Source organism: Bos taurus, chromosome 10, assembly GCF_002263795.3.
Source record: "Bos taurus isolate L1 Dominette 01449 registration number 42190680 breed Hereford chromosome 10, ARS-UCD2.0, whole genome shotgun sequence".
Classification (NCBI taxonomy): domain Eukaryota; kingdom Metazoa; phylum Chordata; class Mammalia; order Artiodactyla; family Bovidae; genus Bos; species Bos taurus.
In genome coordinates this window covers 32,240,174-32,254,630 of record NC_037337.1, presented here as the reverse complement: position 1 = coordinate 32,254,630, position 14,457 = coordinate 32,240,174, and the positions used below count along the sequence as shown (strand labels likewise).

General features: G+C 41.0%; 1 protein-coding gene across 7 annotated transcripts in view; it reads right to left on the bottom strand.

Moving 5' to 3' along the window:
• CDIN1 (CDAN1 interacting nuclease 1) overlaps positions 1–10,590 on the bottom strand; it is a 235,014-nt gene extending 224,424 nt beyond the window's left edge. For 6 of the 7 annotated variants that reach the window (XM_005211500.5, XM_059890563.1, XM_024997715.2 and 3 more), the window contains exon 1: positions 10,291–10,590. In XM_005211500.5, the coding sequence (XP_005211557.1) occupies positions 10,291–10,391 (101 nt within the window). In that variant the 5' untranslated portion in view covers positions 10,392–10,590. 7 annotated transcript variants of the gene reach the window in all.
• Between the last annotated feature and the right edge of the window lie 3,867 nt (positions 10,591–14,457).

Sequence of the window (14,457 nt, the reverse complement as noted above, 5' to 3'; positions counted from 1 at the left end):
AGTTCTGACTTTTTGAGAGTGATCACAAATATACATGACAAACACTATTCCCTAAACTTGCTGAGGGTCAATCTGAATTTTCCATGACCCTAGGCTGATGTGGGGAGCAGCATGTTAGTTAGCTGAGAAGTGAGTTTAACTTAATTAAAAAGTACATGACAAACTTTAGAGACCTTTGCCATTCTCTGCGGTGCCAGCAGTGTATTTGGGGATTTTCAAAAGTTGTAAATGATAACTCTTCTTAATATCAAGAGTTGATAACACTTGTAAATATCAAGGGTCTGCTATGCCTATTTCCTAAAACAGAATAAATACAAGATCTGAGTTTATGTATCATCTTTTCTTAGGCCTGAAGCAAAGGACAGGTCTAACAATAACCAGAAGATTGAAAATAAATACATGAGTTACGTTGGAAGGAGTGAAAATGCACCACCTATTTTAAGTCTCTATTTTTGCCTATTTTAAGGCAAAACGACTACTGCTCCCAGGACACTCACTCACTCATGACTACAGTCATATCCTGACTCTTTGCAACTCCACGGACTATACACCGGAGAAGGCAATGGCACCCCACTCCAGTACTCTTGCCTGGAAAATCCCATGGATGGAGGAGCTTGGTAGGCTCCAGTCCATGGGGTCTCGAAGAGTTGGGCACGACTGAGCGACTTCACTTTCACTTTTCACTTTCATGCATTGGAAAAGGAAATGGCAACCCACTGCAGTGTTCTTGCCCGGAGAGTCCCAGGGACAGAGGAGCCTAATGGGCTGCCGTCTATGGAGTCGCACAGAGTCGGACACGACTGACGCAACTTAACAGCAGCAGCAGCAGCAGGACTATACACTCCATGGAATTCTCCAGGCCAGAAAACTGGAGTGAGGAGCCTTTCCCTTCTCCACGGGATCTTCCCAACCCAGGGATCGAGCCCAGGTCTCCTGCATTGCGGGCGGATTCTTTACCAGCTGAACCACAAGGGAAGCCCAGGACAACCTAAGAAAAAGCCTGAGCTTCACACAGAATTGCCCCAACTCCCATGAGCCAGCCCTCAGCCAAGGAAAGATCCCGTTCTTATGTATTACACTGAACATCAGTATCAAGACACATGAATCCACCCTACTTTTTCCTCTACTTGTATTGCTTTGTAACAAAATATTTATTCCCATGGTGTTGAAGTTATTTCTCTTAAGTTTAACTGATTTCAAACATTTTTAGCAACTGAATCTCAATGTTTAAAACACATAAAAAAAAAAAAGTCCTGAGATATTTTAACATTTTACTTTGGATGGAAAATGACAGAGCTCTTGATTATTTTAATGAGACTGCGGGTTTTATCATAGGGTCACAGTTTGAACACCACACTGGGTTAAAAAAAGGAAAACAAAAAACTTATTTGCTGTCTTGAAGGCACAGAAAGATCACACCTCAGTAAAGGGAAGGCGCTTGAAAAAGCTGACACTGTCAACTGGATCACTGTTCTTTGGCAAAAAGGAAATTCTGGTTCATAAGGAAGCATTATTAACTCTTAAATATGTTATCAAGATGCCTCCTAAAAGGTAGGGATGGAGAAAAAAAGAAAAGTAGAGGCAAGAATAAGTTCCCCAGAGTGGCCAGAAAAGGGCTGGATTCATGACCACCCATGTGCCATATTAATCCGTCATGCACAGGTAGCTCCATGCTGGTTCCAAACCCATGGACTAAACCATCCTGGATGCAGCTGTCTGTCTGCTCCCCTAAGACACCGAGACTTGTCATTCAGTGAGAAACTGTGGCCAACCCCCTTTCCTGTGTTCATCACAGTATACCAGCTCTCCAAAGCAGCAATTTGAAACCAGAATGTCCAAAACAATCACTCGAAGACATTTCCCTTCAAGAAAAAGACAACCAAAAATAAAAGAAAGGAAAATTTATTCTTTACCTGTCTCCCACATGATTTTCATACCAGTACCTGACTTTAATATGTTAAGGTCACTTTTCATGCTTACTCTGAAGAAGGGGTTTTATATCGGTTGTTTGCTTTTTTAAGGAAAACTCAACCAATATGGCAAAATTGCACAAAATGTGTAATAAAAACATAATGGGAAATTCAGTCAACATTTGTTGAAAGTCAAATAATAAAACATTATTACCCTATACATCTATTGAACATTTTTCTCCTAGGGAAATATATAATTCCTTTTTATTGTACCAGCAAACATTCCAGGATCAGTTATTACTTAGTAGACTGAAGTCGGATGCCTGAATATAGACTTAAAAATGAAGTCAATAATCTAATAACATAAAAGTCTCCCCCTCAAACTAATAAGAAATATTGTCAGCATGTAGGTTCTTCTCTGGATAACACTATATGAGGTTTTCTTCAAATACTCCTTTGCAGGAATTCAAGTTCATATCACTTTTATAACTATGCACATGTAAAGTGGCACAAATACCTGATAAAAGTTAAGCACTTCTTCAGAAACTGATGATGCCATATACTTAACAAAATAGGCTTCCAGAAGAGTCTTTTTCCCTGAAAGATCAGTTGGTAAAGAATCCGCCTGCAATGCAGGAGACCCCGGTTCAATTCCTGGGTCGGAAAGATCTGCTGGAGAAGGGACAGGCTACCCCAACTCCAGTATTCTTGGGCTTCCCTTGTGGCTCAGCTGGTAAAGAATCCACCTGCAATGCGGGAGACCTGGGTTCAATCCTCGCGTTGGGAAGATCCCCTGGAGAAGGGAAAGGCTACCCAGTCCAGAGTGACTTTCACTTTCACTTTTTCACAAATACAGCAACAAAATAAAAACTTGAAATCTTACAGAGTAAAAAAGCATGTTTTTAAAGATGACTAAAGGAAACACATAAAATAATCATATTCTTAGGCCAATTTCTTTCTCAATTTGCAGTAATGATCAAAACAGAAATATTCCTAAATATAAGTATTATTTTTGAAAGTCATATAAATTAATTATATTTCCTTGGCAAAAACACTAAAAGAATTTCCAGTTCAATAAAAGGCTGACGTTTTCTCCCTTTATGAGCTATTCTCACTCATGACTCTGGAACTCAGGTACACCGTAACATTATCAGAAGTATAGAAAATTGACCACCAATTGAGTACCAACTTTCAATTCAATTGAGAGAACTAGGTCAATAGAAACAATCTTCCAATTTCAGCAAAACCAAGCCCTGTACTTGGTTTTCACTTATACTTTCAATAAGTGAAAGTGAAAATCACTCAGTCATGTCCCACTCTTTGTGACACCATGAGTGGTGTCACATTAAAGCTACACGGACTGTAGCTTGCCAGGCTCCTCTGTCTATGGAATTCTCTAGACAAGAATAATGGAGGGGTAGCCATTCCTTTCTTCAGGGGATCTTCCCAACTCAGGAATTGAGTGCAGGTCTCCCACATTACAAGCAGATTCTTTACAGTCTGAGCCAGGAGGGAAGCCCATACCTTCAATGTGCTGCTATCATTCTAAAAAAGTCAGTGACTCTAGGTTTAAAAGTTGTTATTGTTGTTGTTGTTTTAATGGTATTACATATTGCTATAAAAGATATAAGGCAAGTTTCTTATATATGAGCCATATTCAACTAATGATCAAATCTATGTGTCCAAAGGCATACAATCAACTGATCCATATTAAAGCAAATTTGCATCTTCTATGTTTCAAAAGTTACTAGCTAGACATTTCTTCTACTGTAGGCCATTTACTAAATTCTAATAATAACAGTAATCATACCACCTATTAAATACTTATAGAACCTCTATACTATACTAACTGTTTCTGTTTCACATGCCTTATTTCACTTAATCCTCACAGCAGCCTTAAGGAATTGAAGAGGGAGAGGAAGAATCTGGAGTGAGACCCTGCCTGGGTTTGAATCCTGGTTCTCTTACTTCCCAGCTGTGGAGCTTTATTCCTCCTTTTACAGATGGGCTTCCCTGGTGGCTCAGAGGTAAAGAATTGGCCGGCAATGCAGAAGACCTGCAGAAGATGTGGGTTCGATCCCTGGAGAAGGAAACAGCAACCCGCTCCAGAATTCTTGCCTGGAAAACCCCATGGACAGAGGGGAGCCTGGCGGGTTACAGTCCTTGAGGCTGCAAAGAGTCAGACTGAGTGACTGAACAACAACAACTATGCCTCAGATAAAAAGAGGCAGAGCCCAGTCATTTCCCAAGAACAAATTGTTACAGGAAGCAAAAAGAATGAAATACAAGATTTCCTATGGGAAAAGTTGACAGGTTAAAATGCATGGGGAAGGGGGAAAGGGGAAGGGGGTCTTCAGAAAAGGACAACTATAACCAACCAATAGTAGCATCAAATGAAGCTAGGTGACTTAGTAGCTCAGTCATGTCTGACTGTTTGTGACGCCATGGACTGTAGCCCTCCAGGATCCTCCGTCCATGAAATTTTCCAGGCAAGAGTACTGGAGTGGGTTGCCATTCCCTTCTCCAAGGAATCTTTCTGACTCAGGGATGGATCAAAAACTACTATCTTTTTAATAGTAATTTGTCAATAAACATCAAAATCCTTCAAAATATAAATATCCTTTAGTTTGAAACTGCTAACAGTTGTTAAAGTGAGGCTGATGGACCCCTAGAGTCCCTGTCAGTTCAGTTCAGTCGCTCAATCATGTCCGACTCTGCTACCCCATGAATCACAGCATGCCAGGCCTCCCTGTCCATCACCAACTCCCAGAGTTCACTCAAACTCACGTCCGTCGAGTTGGTGATGCCATCCAGCCATCTCATCCTCTGTCGTCCCCTTCTCCTCCTGCCCCCAATCCCTCCCAGCATCAGGGTCTTTTCCAATGAGTCAACTCTTCGCATGAGGTGGCCAAAGTATTGGAGTTTCAGCTTTAGCATTGGTCCTTCCAATGAACACCCAGAACTGATCTCCTTTAGGATTGACTGGTTGGATCTCCTTGCAGTCCAAGGGACTCTCAAAAGTCTTCTCCAACACCATAGTTCAAAAGCATCAATTCTTCAGCGCTCAGCCTTCTTCACAGTCCAACTCTCACATTCATACGTGACCACTGGAAAAGCCATAGCCTTGACTAGACGGACCTTTGTTGGCAATGTCTCTGCTTTTGAATATGCTATCTAGGTTGGTCATAATTTTCCTTCCAAGGAGTAAGCGTCTTTTAATTTCATGGCATCACCATCTGCAGTGATTTTGGAGCCCCCAAAATAAAGTCTGACACTGTTTCCACTGTTTCCCCATCTATTTCCCATGAAGTGATGGGACCAGATGCCATGATCTTCGTTTTCTGAATGTTGAGCTTTAAGCCAACTTTTCACTCTCCTCTTTCACTTTCATCAAGAGGCTTTTGAGTTCCTCTTCATTTTCTGCCATAAGGGTAGTCATCTGCATATCTGAGGTTATTGATATTTCTCCCGGCAATCTTGATTCCAGCTTGTCCTTCTTCCAGCCCAGAGTTTCTCATGATGTACTCTGCATATAAGTTAAATAAGCAGGGTGACACTATACAGCCTTGATGTACTCCTTTTCCTATTTGGAACCAGTCTCTTGTTCCATGTCCAGTTCTAACTGTTGCTTCCTGACCTGCATTAGTTTGAAACTGCTGCTGCTGCTGCTGCTGCTGCTAAGTCGCTTCAGTTGTGTCCGACTCTGTGCAACCCCATAGACGGCAGCCCACCAGGCTCCCCCATCCCTGGGATTCTCCAGGCAAGAACACTGGAGTGGGTTGCCATTTTCTTCTCCAATTCGTGAAAGTGAAAAGTGAAAGTGAAGTGCTCAGTCTTGTCAACTGCTCACGGTTGTTAAAGTGAGGCTGATGGACCCCTAGAGTCCCTCTCAAAGGTCTACAAGGTCAAAACTATTTTTACAGAAACAGTAAGACTTGATTTGCCTTTTCTTCTGTGTGACATTAGAACTGATGGTGCAAAAAGAATGGTGGCCAAAACAGTCAGCTCCTGAGCACAAACCAAGGCTGGACACAACTGGCCTAGGAGTCTCATGCTTGCAGGAAGAAAGAAAGCCAGTTTCACATAAGAATATCTTAAGATTCACTTATTAATTTTATTAGATCTCAACTCTAGATACACATCCTCTTAACATTCTGTATAACAAAATAAGAGGTAAACCAGAAGCACGTCTACTGCATATCGAAGCATGATGACTATCTGAAGGGGAAGCATCTGTATGACTGTTTCAGAGCTGAACTAGGTGCCCTTTCCATGGAACACCATTTATTCTTGGATGAATGATGAACAAACTACCATTATTCACATTTGGGTATCTGGCAGGCATTTTCTCAAAAATAAACATGAGCCTGTCACTTCAAGAGAAACAACCAATAGTGTTTGTTGCCAATGAAAAAACTGAGCTTTCAAGGGGAAACTCAAATATTGGAAAACTGTGCATCCATCACCATAAGTGTTACAGCTTCAAATCCTACAGACTTTTCTGATGAAATCAGTGGGGATATTAACAAATGTGATTGTTTTAGATGCTGTGTAATGATGACAACATTTAGAAGATTTGCATAACTCACAACCAATATTTTGCAAATGAACAGTGCATGATGATAAGAACTATGCATGGGTGAAAGATCCACTCTAAGTTCAAGACTGGCCAAAAAGTTCTATAATATGGTTTCACTTTCCACATTGCAATTAACTTCTAAGAAAAACACCACTTGTTGGGTATTATGTAGTAACAAAAATAGTTTTCCAATTACATTTTTGTCTAAGGCCAGAATGTCTTCATATTCTTTAATCAAGATAGCATATCACAAGTTGAATGCCGAAGCAGACAGATCTTGTTTCTATTAAGACAGGTATTAAAGAGATTTGCAAAAGTGTAAAATGAGGCCATTTTTCTCACTAGCTTTTTTAAATTATGGTTATTAATCTTTAACATAAATAAGCAATTTTTAAAATTTCTCAGGTTTAATTTACATTTTGGTAAATATCAACAGATAAATCCCATGTAAACAGTTTTCTGGGGTCCTCAGTACTTCTTTAGAGTTTGAAGAGACCAAAAGTTTGAAAACCGATATGGTTGTTCCCAATTCCTGAGATTCTAAAGTATTAACAGGAAAACAAGCAGTCTTGGCATGATATAAATACAGAAATAATATCAGAAAATTAGAAAAACAAAACTCTTGATGTCCAGCAAGTACATCTAGAATGTGGATATTATTAGTTATTTGAAATAAATTATAAGGACTTTTTAAAGATGAGAAATGCTTACAATATGTTAAATGTGAAAAAAAGGACCTATAAACTATATTAGCAGAGAAAGTATTGCACAGAGAAAAAAGACTAGAAATATTTTAAAAATATATTAACAGAAATTTTCAGAGCTGAAAGATTATGAATATTTTTAAATTTTCTTTACTGAGCATGTACTACTTTTAAAATCAGCAAAGTAAAAATTTTCAGCAATTTTAAAAAGCATTTCAGTACTTTATTTTCAGAATTCAATTTAGGTGAACATTACACAAAAAAATTATTGCTGCTGTTATTAATATTAAAAATAATTAAGGTGGCTTAGTATAGAACTCTAAACTGAAAGTCATGAAACCTGTATTCTAGACACTTTTGAGCCATCTAATATCTCCAGGCTTTCTGACAAGTCACTTCTTTGAACCACCAGAAATTATCTCTGAGGTCCTTACTTGACTAATCCTCAGGTAAAATGAAATGTCAAATCTAAAGGTTGTTCAAGTCCTTTGCATCCAACTTCTAAAGTAAAACAGTGCTATAGTGCAAACTGAGGCCAACTCTCAAATTACACACTTTACGGAACTCCTACCCATGCTGCTCTTCAATTCCTTCTGCAGATTGGTAGTACAGCTCTCTCAATAAACTTTCCAGTAAAAGAAGAGTTAGTTATACCCTAAATGGTATTTGAAAGAAGCAAAAGTATTTGGAGATACATATCAGATGCCATATCTCAAAAAACGCATATGAGAATAGGCAAGACACATGGTGCCCCAAAGGAATGGGAGTCTTTCCTAAGTGTACTTCATTAATGCACACATGTAGAATCTAGAAAAATAGTACTGATGAACCAATCTGCAGGGCAGGAAGAGAGACGCAGACATAGAGAACAGACTTGGAGTCACAGGGAGGGGAATGAGAGGGTGGGGTGAACTGAGAGAGTAGTGCTGACATATTAGTGCTGAGTAGTCAGTGATGCCATCCAGCCATCTCATGTCAGAGTAGTGCTGAGGATGAGATGGCTGGATGACATCACTGCCTCGATGGACGTGAGTCTGAGTGAACTCCGGGAGTTGGTGATGGACAGGGAGGCCTGGCGTGCTGCGATTCATGGGGTCGCAAAGAGTCGGACATGACTGAGCGACTGATCTGAGTGCTGACATAGACACTATCGTGTGTAAAATAGATAGCCAGTGGGAAGCTGCTGTATAATACAGGGAGCCTAACCCAGTGCTCAGTGAGGAATAGGCAGGTAGGATGGGGGAGGGGATGGGAGAGAGGCTATATATATACACACATATAGTTGATTCATGTTTTTATACAGCAAAAACACAACATTGTAAAGCAATTACATTCCAATTTAAAAAAAAGACATAAAACCTTAATAAAAGTAAGAAGAGGTTACCTCTAACGGAGAGAAGGTATTTGCTATGGAAAAGAAAGGAAAAGAATGAGGCAAACAGAAAGAGAAGAGAGGAAAAGAGAGAATCAAAAATACAGTGCTAATATAAGTACTTAACAAGAGCAGAATTATCTAAGTGCATGATGTATCTTAAAATTGCCCAGAAAAATCTATTCCCTGACCAGCCTTCATCCATTCTAACTCTGTCAGTTTTGTTCCTTGTTAGCAAATCTGATAAGAATCTTAAAGACTATAAAAGGATAAATTAAATCTGGATAATATTCAAAAGAGATCCCTTCATATTACAGGTTAGGAAAACTGAGTCCTTCAAGGAAAAAACTGAGTCATAAAAGACCTTAAATTTGTACATTACTAATACCAATTATCCAATAATCTCTCTGCTAGAAAACACTTCCTTGATGATGTCAAAGACAAGGAAGTTCATGGTGTTCAGTGCCACAGAGTAAAATGGAATAAATTTGGATTTGGCTTTAAAACAGAATAAAGGTAAACAAACACTCTATACTTTAAACATGGGACAAGTACCCTTCTGGTCCTGGATTGGTTCTTTAATGTCAGGGCCTCAGTTTATAGGTCTTTAAAATAAGGAAATCTATAACATATATTTGCTAAAGTCCCTTCTTAGAAAGTTGGATAAGCCTAAAAATCATTGGAAAAAAGACATGCGCAGGGAGAAAGGAAGTATGAAATACACCTGAAATGTGTATCCAATGTTGTTGTTACTGTTCAGTCGCTCAGTCGTGTCCGACTCTTTGCAACCCCACGGACTGCAGCACACCAGGCTTCCCTGTCCTTCACCATCTCCTGGAACTTGCTCAAACTCATGTCCATTGAATTGGTGATGCCATTCAACCATCTCATCCTCTGTTATCCCCTCTCTCGTCCTCTGCCATCCCCCATCTGTGCATCCATATGGTTGCTTGACGCAACAGTAGAATCCGTAGGGTACCAGTCTCTGACTGGCTTGGAACACTTGAGGTCACTTTGTTGCAGCAGAGAGCCACAGTCAACCAGAAGACTCCCCTTTAGGCTTGTACTTGTTTCAAGAGGCCAATTAAAAGTGTCCTCCATTTTCATCTTTTGAATCTACAATTCATATTTCCACTTTGAGAGAGCCCTGCCACCTGTCATTCATTCCTAGAATCTGTCAATTCAATTTGTCACTAGACATTAAAGCAAGGAGGCCTCCCTGGTGGATCAAGGGTAAAGAATCTGCCTGCCAATGCAGGAGATGCAGTTCGATCCCTGGGAGGGGAAGATCCACTGGAGAAGGAAATAACAACCCACTCAAGTACTCTTGCCTGGAGAATTCCATGGACAGAGGAACCTGGCAGGCTACACAGTCCATGGGGTTGCAAAGAGTAGGTCACGACTTAGCAACTAAACAACAATAACAAATTTATGCAGCACCTACTTATGTGCACCCATCAACTAGCAAAATCCAAGTTTTCAACAAACATTTGTTGATTTGAACTTAATTGCATGGCCTTGGAAGGCTGCCTGGGATTCATCCATTAAGACTCTCCTATAAGGCTGGTCAAAGAAGAAACCTTTTTGAATCCCTGATCGCCTAACAACTGACACTCGTGTTCCTCCCCAGTTATGTGTGACACGTGGTTCCTAAGCACCGGCTGGGCTGCCAGGCACAGCTGCTGCAGGCAAAAGGGCTCTGTGAGGGGCGAGATGGGCACTTACCTGGGGAACCTCTGCTTCAGCTTCCTCAGGCTCTGCCTGGTAGGCGGCACAGACACTAGGCACTGGGCTATCTCGTCGTACTGGGCTTTGGTCAGTATCATGTTGGGCCAGGGACAGGGAGATGATAAGGGAAAGTAAAAAGAACACCCTTGTCTCGAGCAGTCTTGCTGTTGACAGACGAGGGTGCGTACACAGCAGCACAGCGCTGTGTCCCCGACTTCCTGGGCCCCTAACCCCCTGCACCCCTGGGTGCACAAGCCTAGACTTCACCAGGCACCTCCGCGGCGGGAGGCGGGCTGTGGACAGACTGCCCTTTCTCGGCTTTCTGAGCAGCCGTAGTGAGCCCAGCCGAAGGCAGCTAGCCGCCATGTCAGTTAAGGGCAAGCCAACCAGGAAATAACGGCCGCAGGCAGAGGTGGCGTCTAAATCTCTAAGGGGAGGTCCCTGGGCATGGCCCACCTGGGATTAACGTGGGAGGCTCTTGGCTTTAATACCTTCCCTGTTGCCAGAAGCCAGGGAGTCCTGGCGCATTGATCAGGCAGCAGGGCTCACATGAGTCCAGAAAAACGTCTGCCAGGGCGCGCGATTTGAACACGCATCCAACGCTTCCAAACGCGCACGTTTAACCTCAGGTCCAATCGGAGACAGGCCTGCAAAGAAACACGCCTTCTCTCAGCGAAGGACTCTGCGTCCTGGAAGCCTGAGAGGAGAAGCTGTAAAACCGCAAACCAACCCACTGAGATCGTCATAGACTTAACAGCTTGGCTTGTGTTGAGGGAAGTAAAAAAACTTGTGCAGCTCACGAGGAACACTCCCTCTTTGCTGGGAAAAAGGCTAGAAAACAAAACCCACATCATCAAAGAGTAAAGAATGACTGCAGTAAAGAATATGACATTCACTCCTCACAATTAGGTGCTCAAGAACTGAAATAATTTCTTATTCATTTGCGAATTCCCAGTTCTCAAAAAATAGTAGGCGTTCAGTAAATATTTGGAGAAATAAGTCAGTGGAAGAATTTATCTGTTTTGTGTATGTGTTATGGGGTGGATCTCAGCTTGCCCGAGGCCATTGATTAGGACATTAGCCCCTCTAATCCATTTAAAATAAATAAATCTACTTGGTTCTTAGAAGGTCATGTGTTATGTTTGTTTTCAAATTTTAACATTTTATATGACAAAGTGTTTAGATATTATAGAATGTGTAAATGGTTATTTTGTTGTTGTTGTTGTCCATTTTTAAATCTGGAATAAGACCTGGGTTAGAAGTTTAGCTTAGATATGCCTCCTTAGATAAATTCTTTACCCTGACAAAGCCTCAATTCCTTTGTCTGTAAAACTGATTTTTAATTCATGGGGTTATTTGTAAGATTAAATAAGATAGTACAGTGAATGGATTCCTTAGCTTCCAGCAGATAGTCTATGGAAGATAAATAGTTGTTCAGCAGCTTGCTGCTACTGCTAAGTCACTTCAGTCGTGTCTGACTCTGTGAGACCCCCATAGATGGCAGCCCATCAGGCTCCCCCGTCCCTGGGATTCTCCAGGCAAGAATACTGGAGTGGGTTGCCATTTCTTTCTCCAATGCATGGAAACGAAAAGTGAAAGTGAAGTCGCTCAGTCGTGTCCGACTCTTAGAGACCCCATGGACTGCAGCCTACCAGGCTCCTCTGTCCATGGGATTTTCCAGGCAAGGGTACTGGAGTGGGGTGCCATCGCCGGCTTAGTCATGTCCAACTCTTTGTGACCCCATGGGCTGCAGCACACCAGGCTTCCCTGTCCTTCACCATCTCCCAGACCTTGCTCAAACTCATGTGCATTAAGTTGGTGATGCCATCCAACCATCTTGTCCTCTGTCGTCCCCTTCTCCTGCCTTCCATCTTTCCCAGCATCAGGGTCTTTTCCAATGAGTCTACTCATTGTATAAGACTACTTGACGTTAATAGGTCAGGGCATTTACCAGGTGGTGTTTGCTCCTCACACTTTGACTCATTTGATCCCTGTAATTTCCTAGGAGGCAGATACTATTGCCATCTTCCTCCTCTCCTCCTCCCTTTCGTGCAGGGTGAATAAACTGACGCATGAAAAGGGTAAGTAACCTCCCAGACGTCATGAGAACGAGCAAGCAGCAGGGGTAATTTAAACTCCTGAAATTTGGTTCCAGGTTCTGTGCTCATGCCAACTCTCAGTAATGCTTAATTACTACACCAAAGAAAGAAAGGAAAAAAAAAAAAAGTCACACTCTCTTAGGCCAAAGGTTAAGGGGTATTTTTTTTTTTTTTTTTTTGAAAGGAGACAATGAATATTTCAAAGAATCTTTTAGTCCAAGTTTTAGAAAAGCTTCATCACTTTATTTTGCCAGGCGTCTCAAAGTCTCATATCAACAGTGGATCCTGAATTCAGCAACCATAGATTCTTTTGAATATTTACATCAGAATGTTTCCTTCCCATATGCTTTGCATCTAGCTCTGGTTGTGTGACATTAGTACATAACTATTTATTTATGGCAGCATGGCCTGGAGTTGCCACCTGGCTAGTCTGTTGCTGACCCTGCCATGACTCTTACATGAAAGCTAGCTGACGATAAGCAGACACCACTTGATCCCCCATTCCTTTCTCCTTCCCCACTTCACTCTTCAATTCACAGCCAACAGATTTTTATGGAAAACATCAGTTCAAGGATGTTTGCACTGGATTATTTTTTATAGTAACTCTTCTCTCTGGCTCTTGTCCTGCACGCACCCTCACAACCCTAAAGGAAAAGGCCAGGTTTGTTTTTCTGTTTTTATTTTTAACATGCTGGCAGTTTAGAATTTTGACCCAAATCCAGTAGATTGTTTAGAGTTAGCGCCAGGGGAAAAGCACAGTGATGTTACTGTTTTCGTTGGCAATGACAGTAGTGTTGTTTATTAAGCACAAAATAGAAGCAAAGCAGAAATGTGATGGTTGCCATGTAGGTGTTTCTTATTTTCTTTCAATGTGAGCTAGTTGGAGGAAGCCAATTATTTCTTTGAGACACATTTTCTCCCTCTTTTGCCCCATCTCTTGAAATCCATTCTGTGCCCCCCATCTGCTCTTACTCCTTCTAGAGTAGTCTCCATGCCTGGAGTTGCCCCACTGTTTGTCAGTCAGTCTGTCGCTAATACCAACCATTTTCTACTATGTAAAGTAGGGTCATGAAATGAAAACAAAACCAAATGAAAAACCCAAAGAACTGGCTACCTGTTTAAAATCAGCCATAAATTGTGTGACCTTGAGCAAGTGACAGCCTCTCTGATCTTGAATGTCCTCCGTATAACCCTAAGAAATGGAACTTTATAGTTCTGATAGGGAGAAAGAATCTACAAATATTAAAAAAGTGTAGGAAATCGTAAGAAAATATGTCAAAATGAGGACTAATACAGCTCTCTGGAAGATGGAACTGAGTCAATAGCTTGACCAGATTTCCTTCTGCCAATTCAGGACCATGTGAATAATGAAGAATTTTAAAGGAGTGTGGGGTTTGCCAGGGAGGTGACAGAAGGTCATTTCAAGAAGAGTGCAAAACACAATGGACTAAAAATAAGAATGAGCCAAGTCACGCGCATGGGAAAAGTTATTCTGGCTGGAGCAAGGAGTTCTAGGCAGAGTGCAAACGAATTAATGAAGCTTCACCTTGGAAAGAGATACGTTTTTAAACAGTCTGTTGTTGAATCTGCCAAATCTAATGCATGTTTTTAAAAGTAAATACTGATATTTATTATATCATATTTATTATATTTTAAAACCAGATTCTATTCATGGAACCTTGTTAAAATCATCTCACTGATTACCTTAAAGAAAAATTATTGAAGTTTACTAACTAAATAAAGAAGGCACTTATTGTTTAAGCACCTAGTCTGCTCAAACATTGTCCCATTAGCCCCTGATTTATAGTTTAGGAAACTGAGGGTCAAAGAGAGTAAAGGACTTGCCTAATGTGTCTAGTTAAGTTGCAAAACTATGATTTGGACCCAAGTTAGTCCAACTATAAAACCTCATTTTCTCCATCATATTGTACTAGAATTCAAAAATGAAAACCTTTTTGGTTGAGTTATCCTCAATTAATCATTTATGCTTTGAAATAACCAGCTACTTTCTTTGGCCACAACCAATGCCTGCTGAAGAGGCAGTGACCTTCAGTATTGACATTTA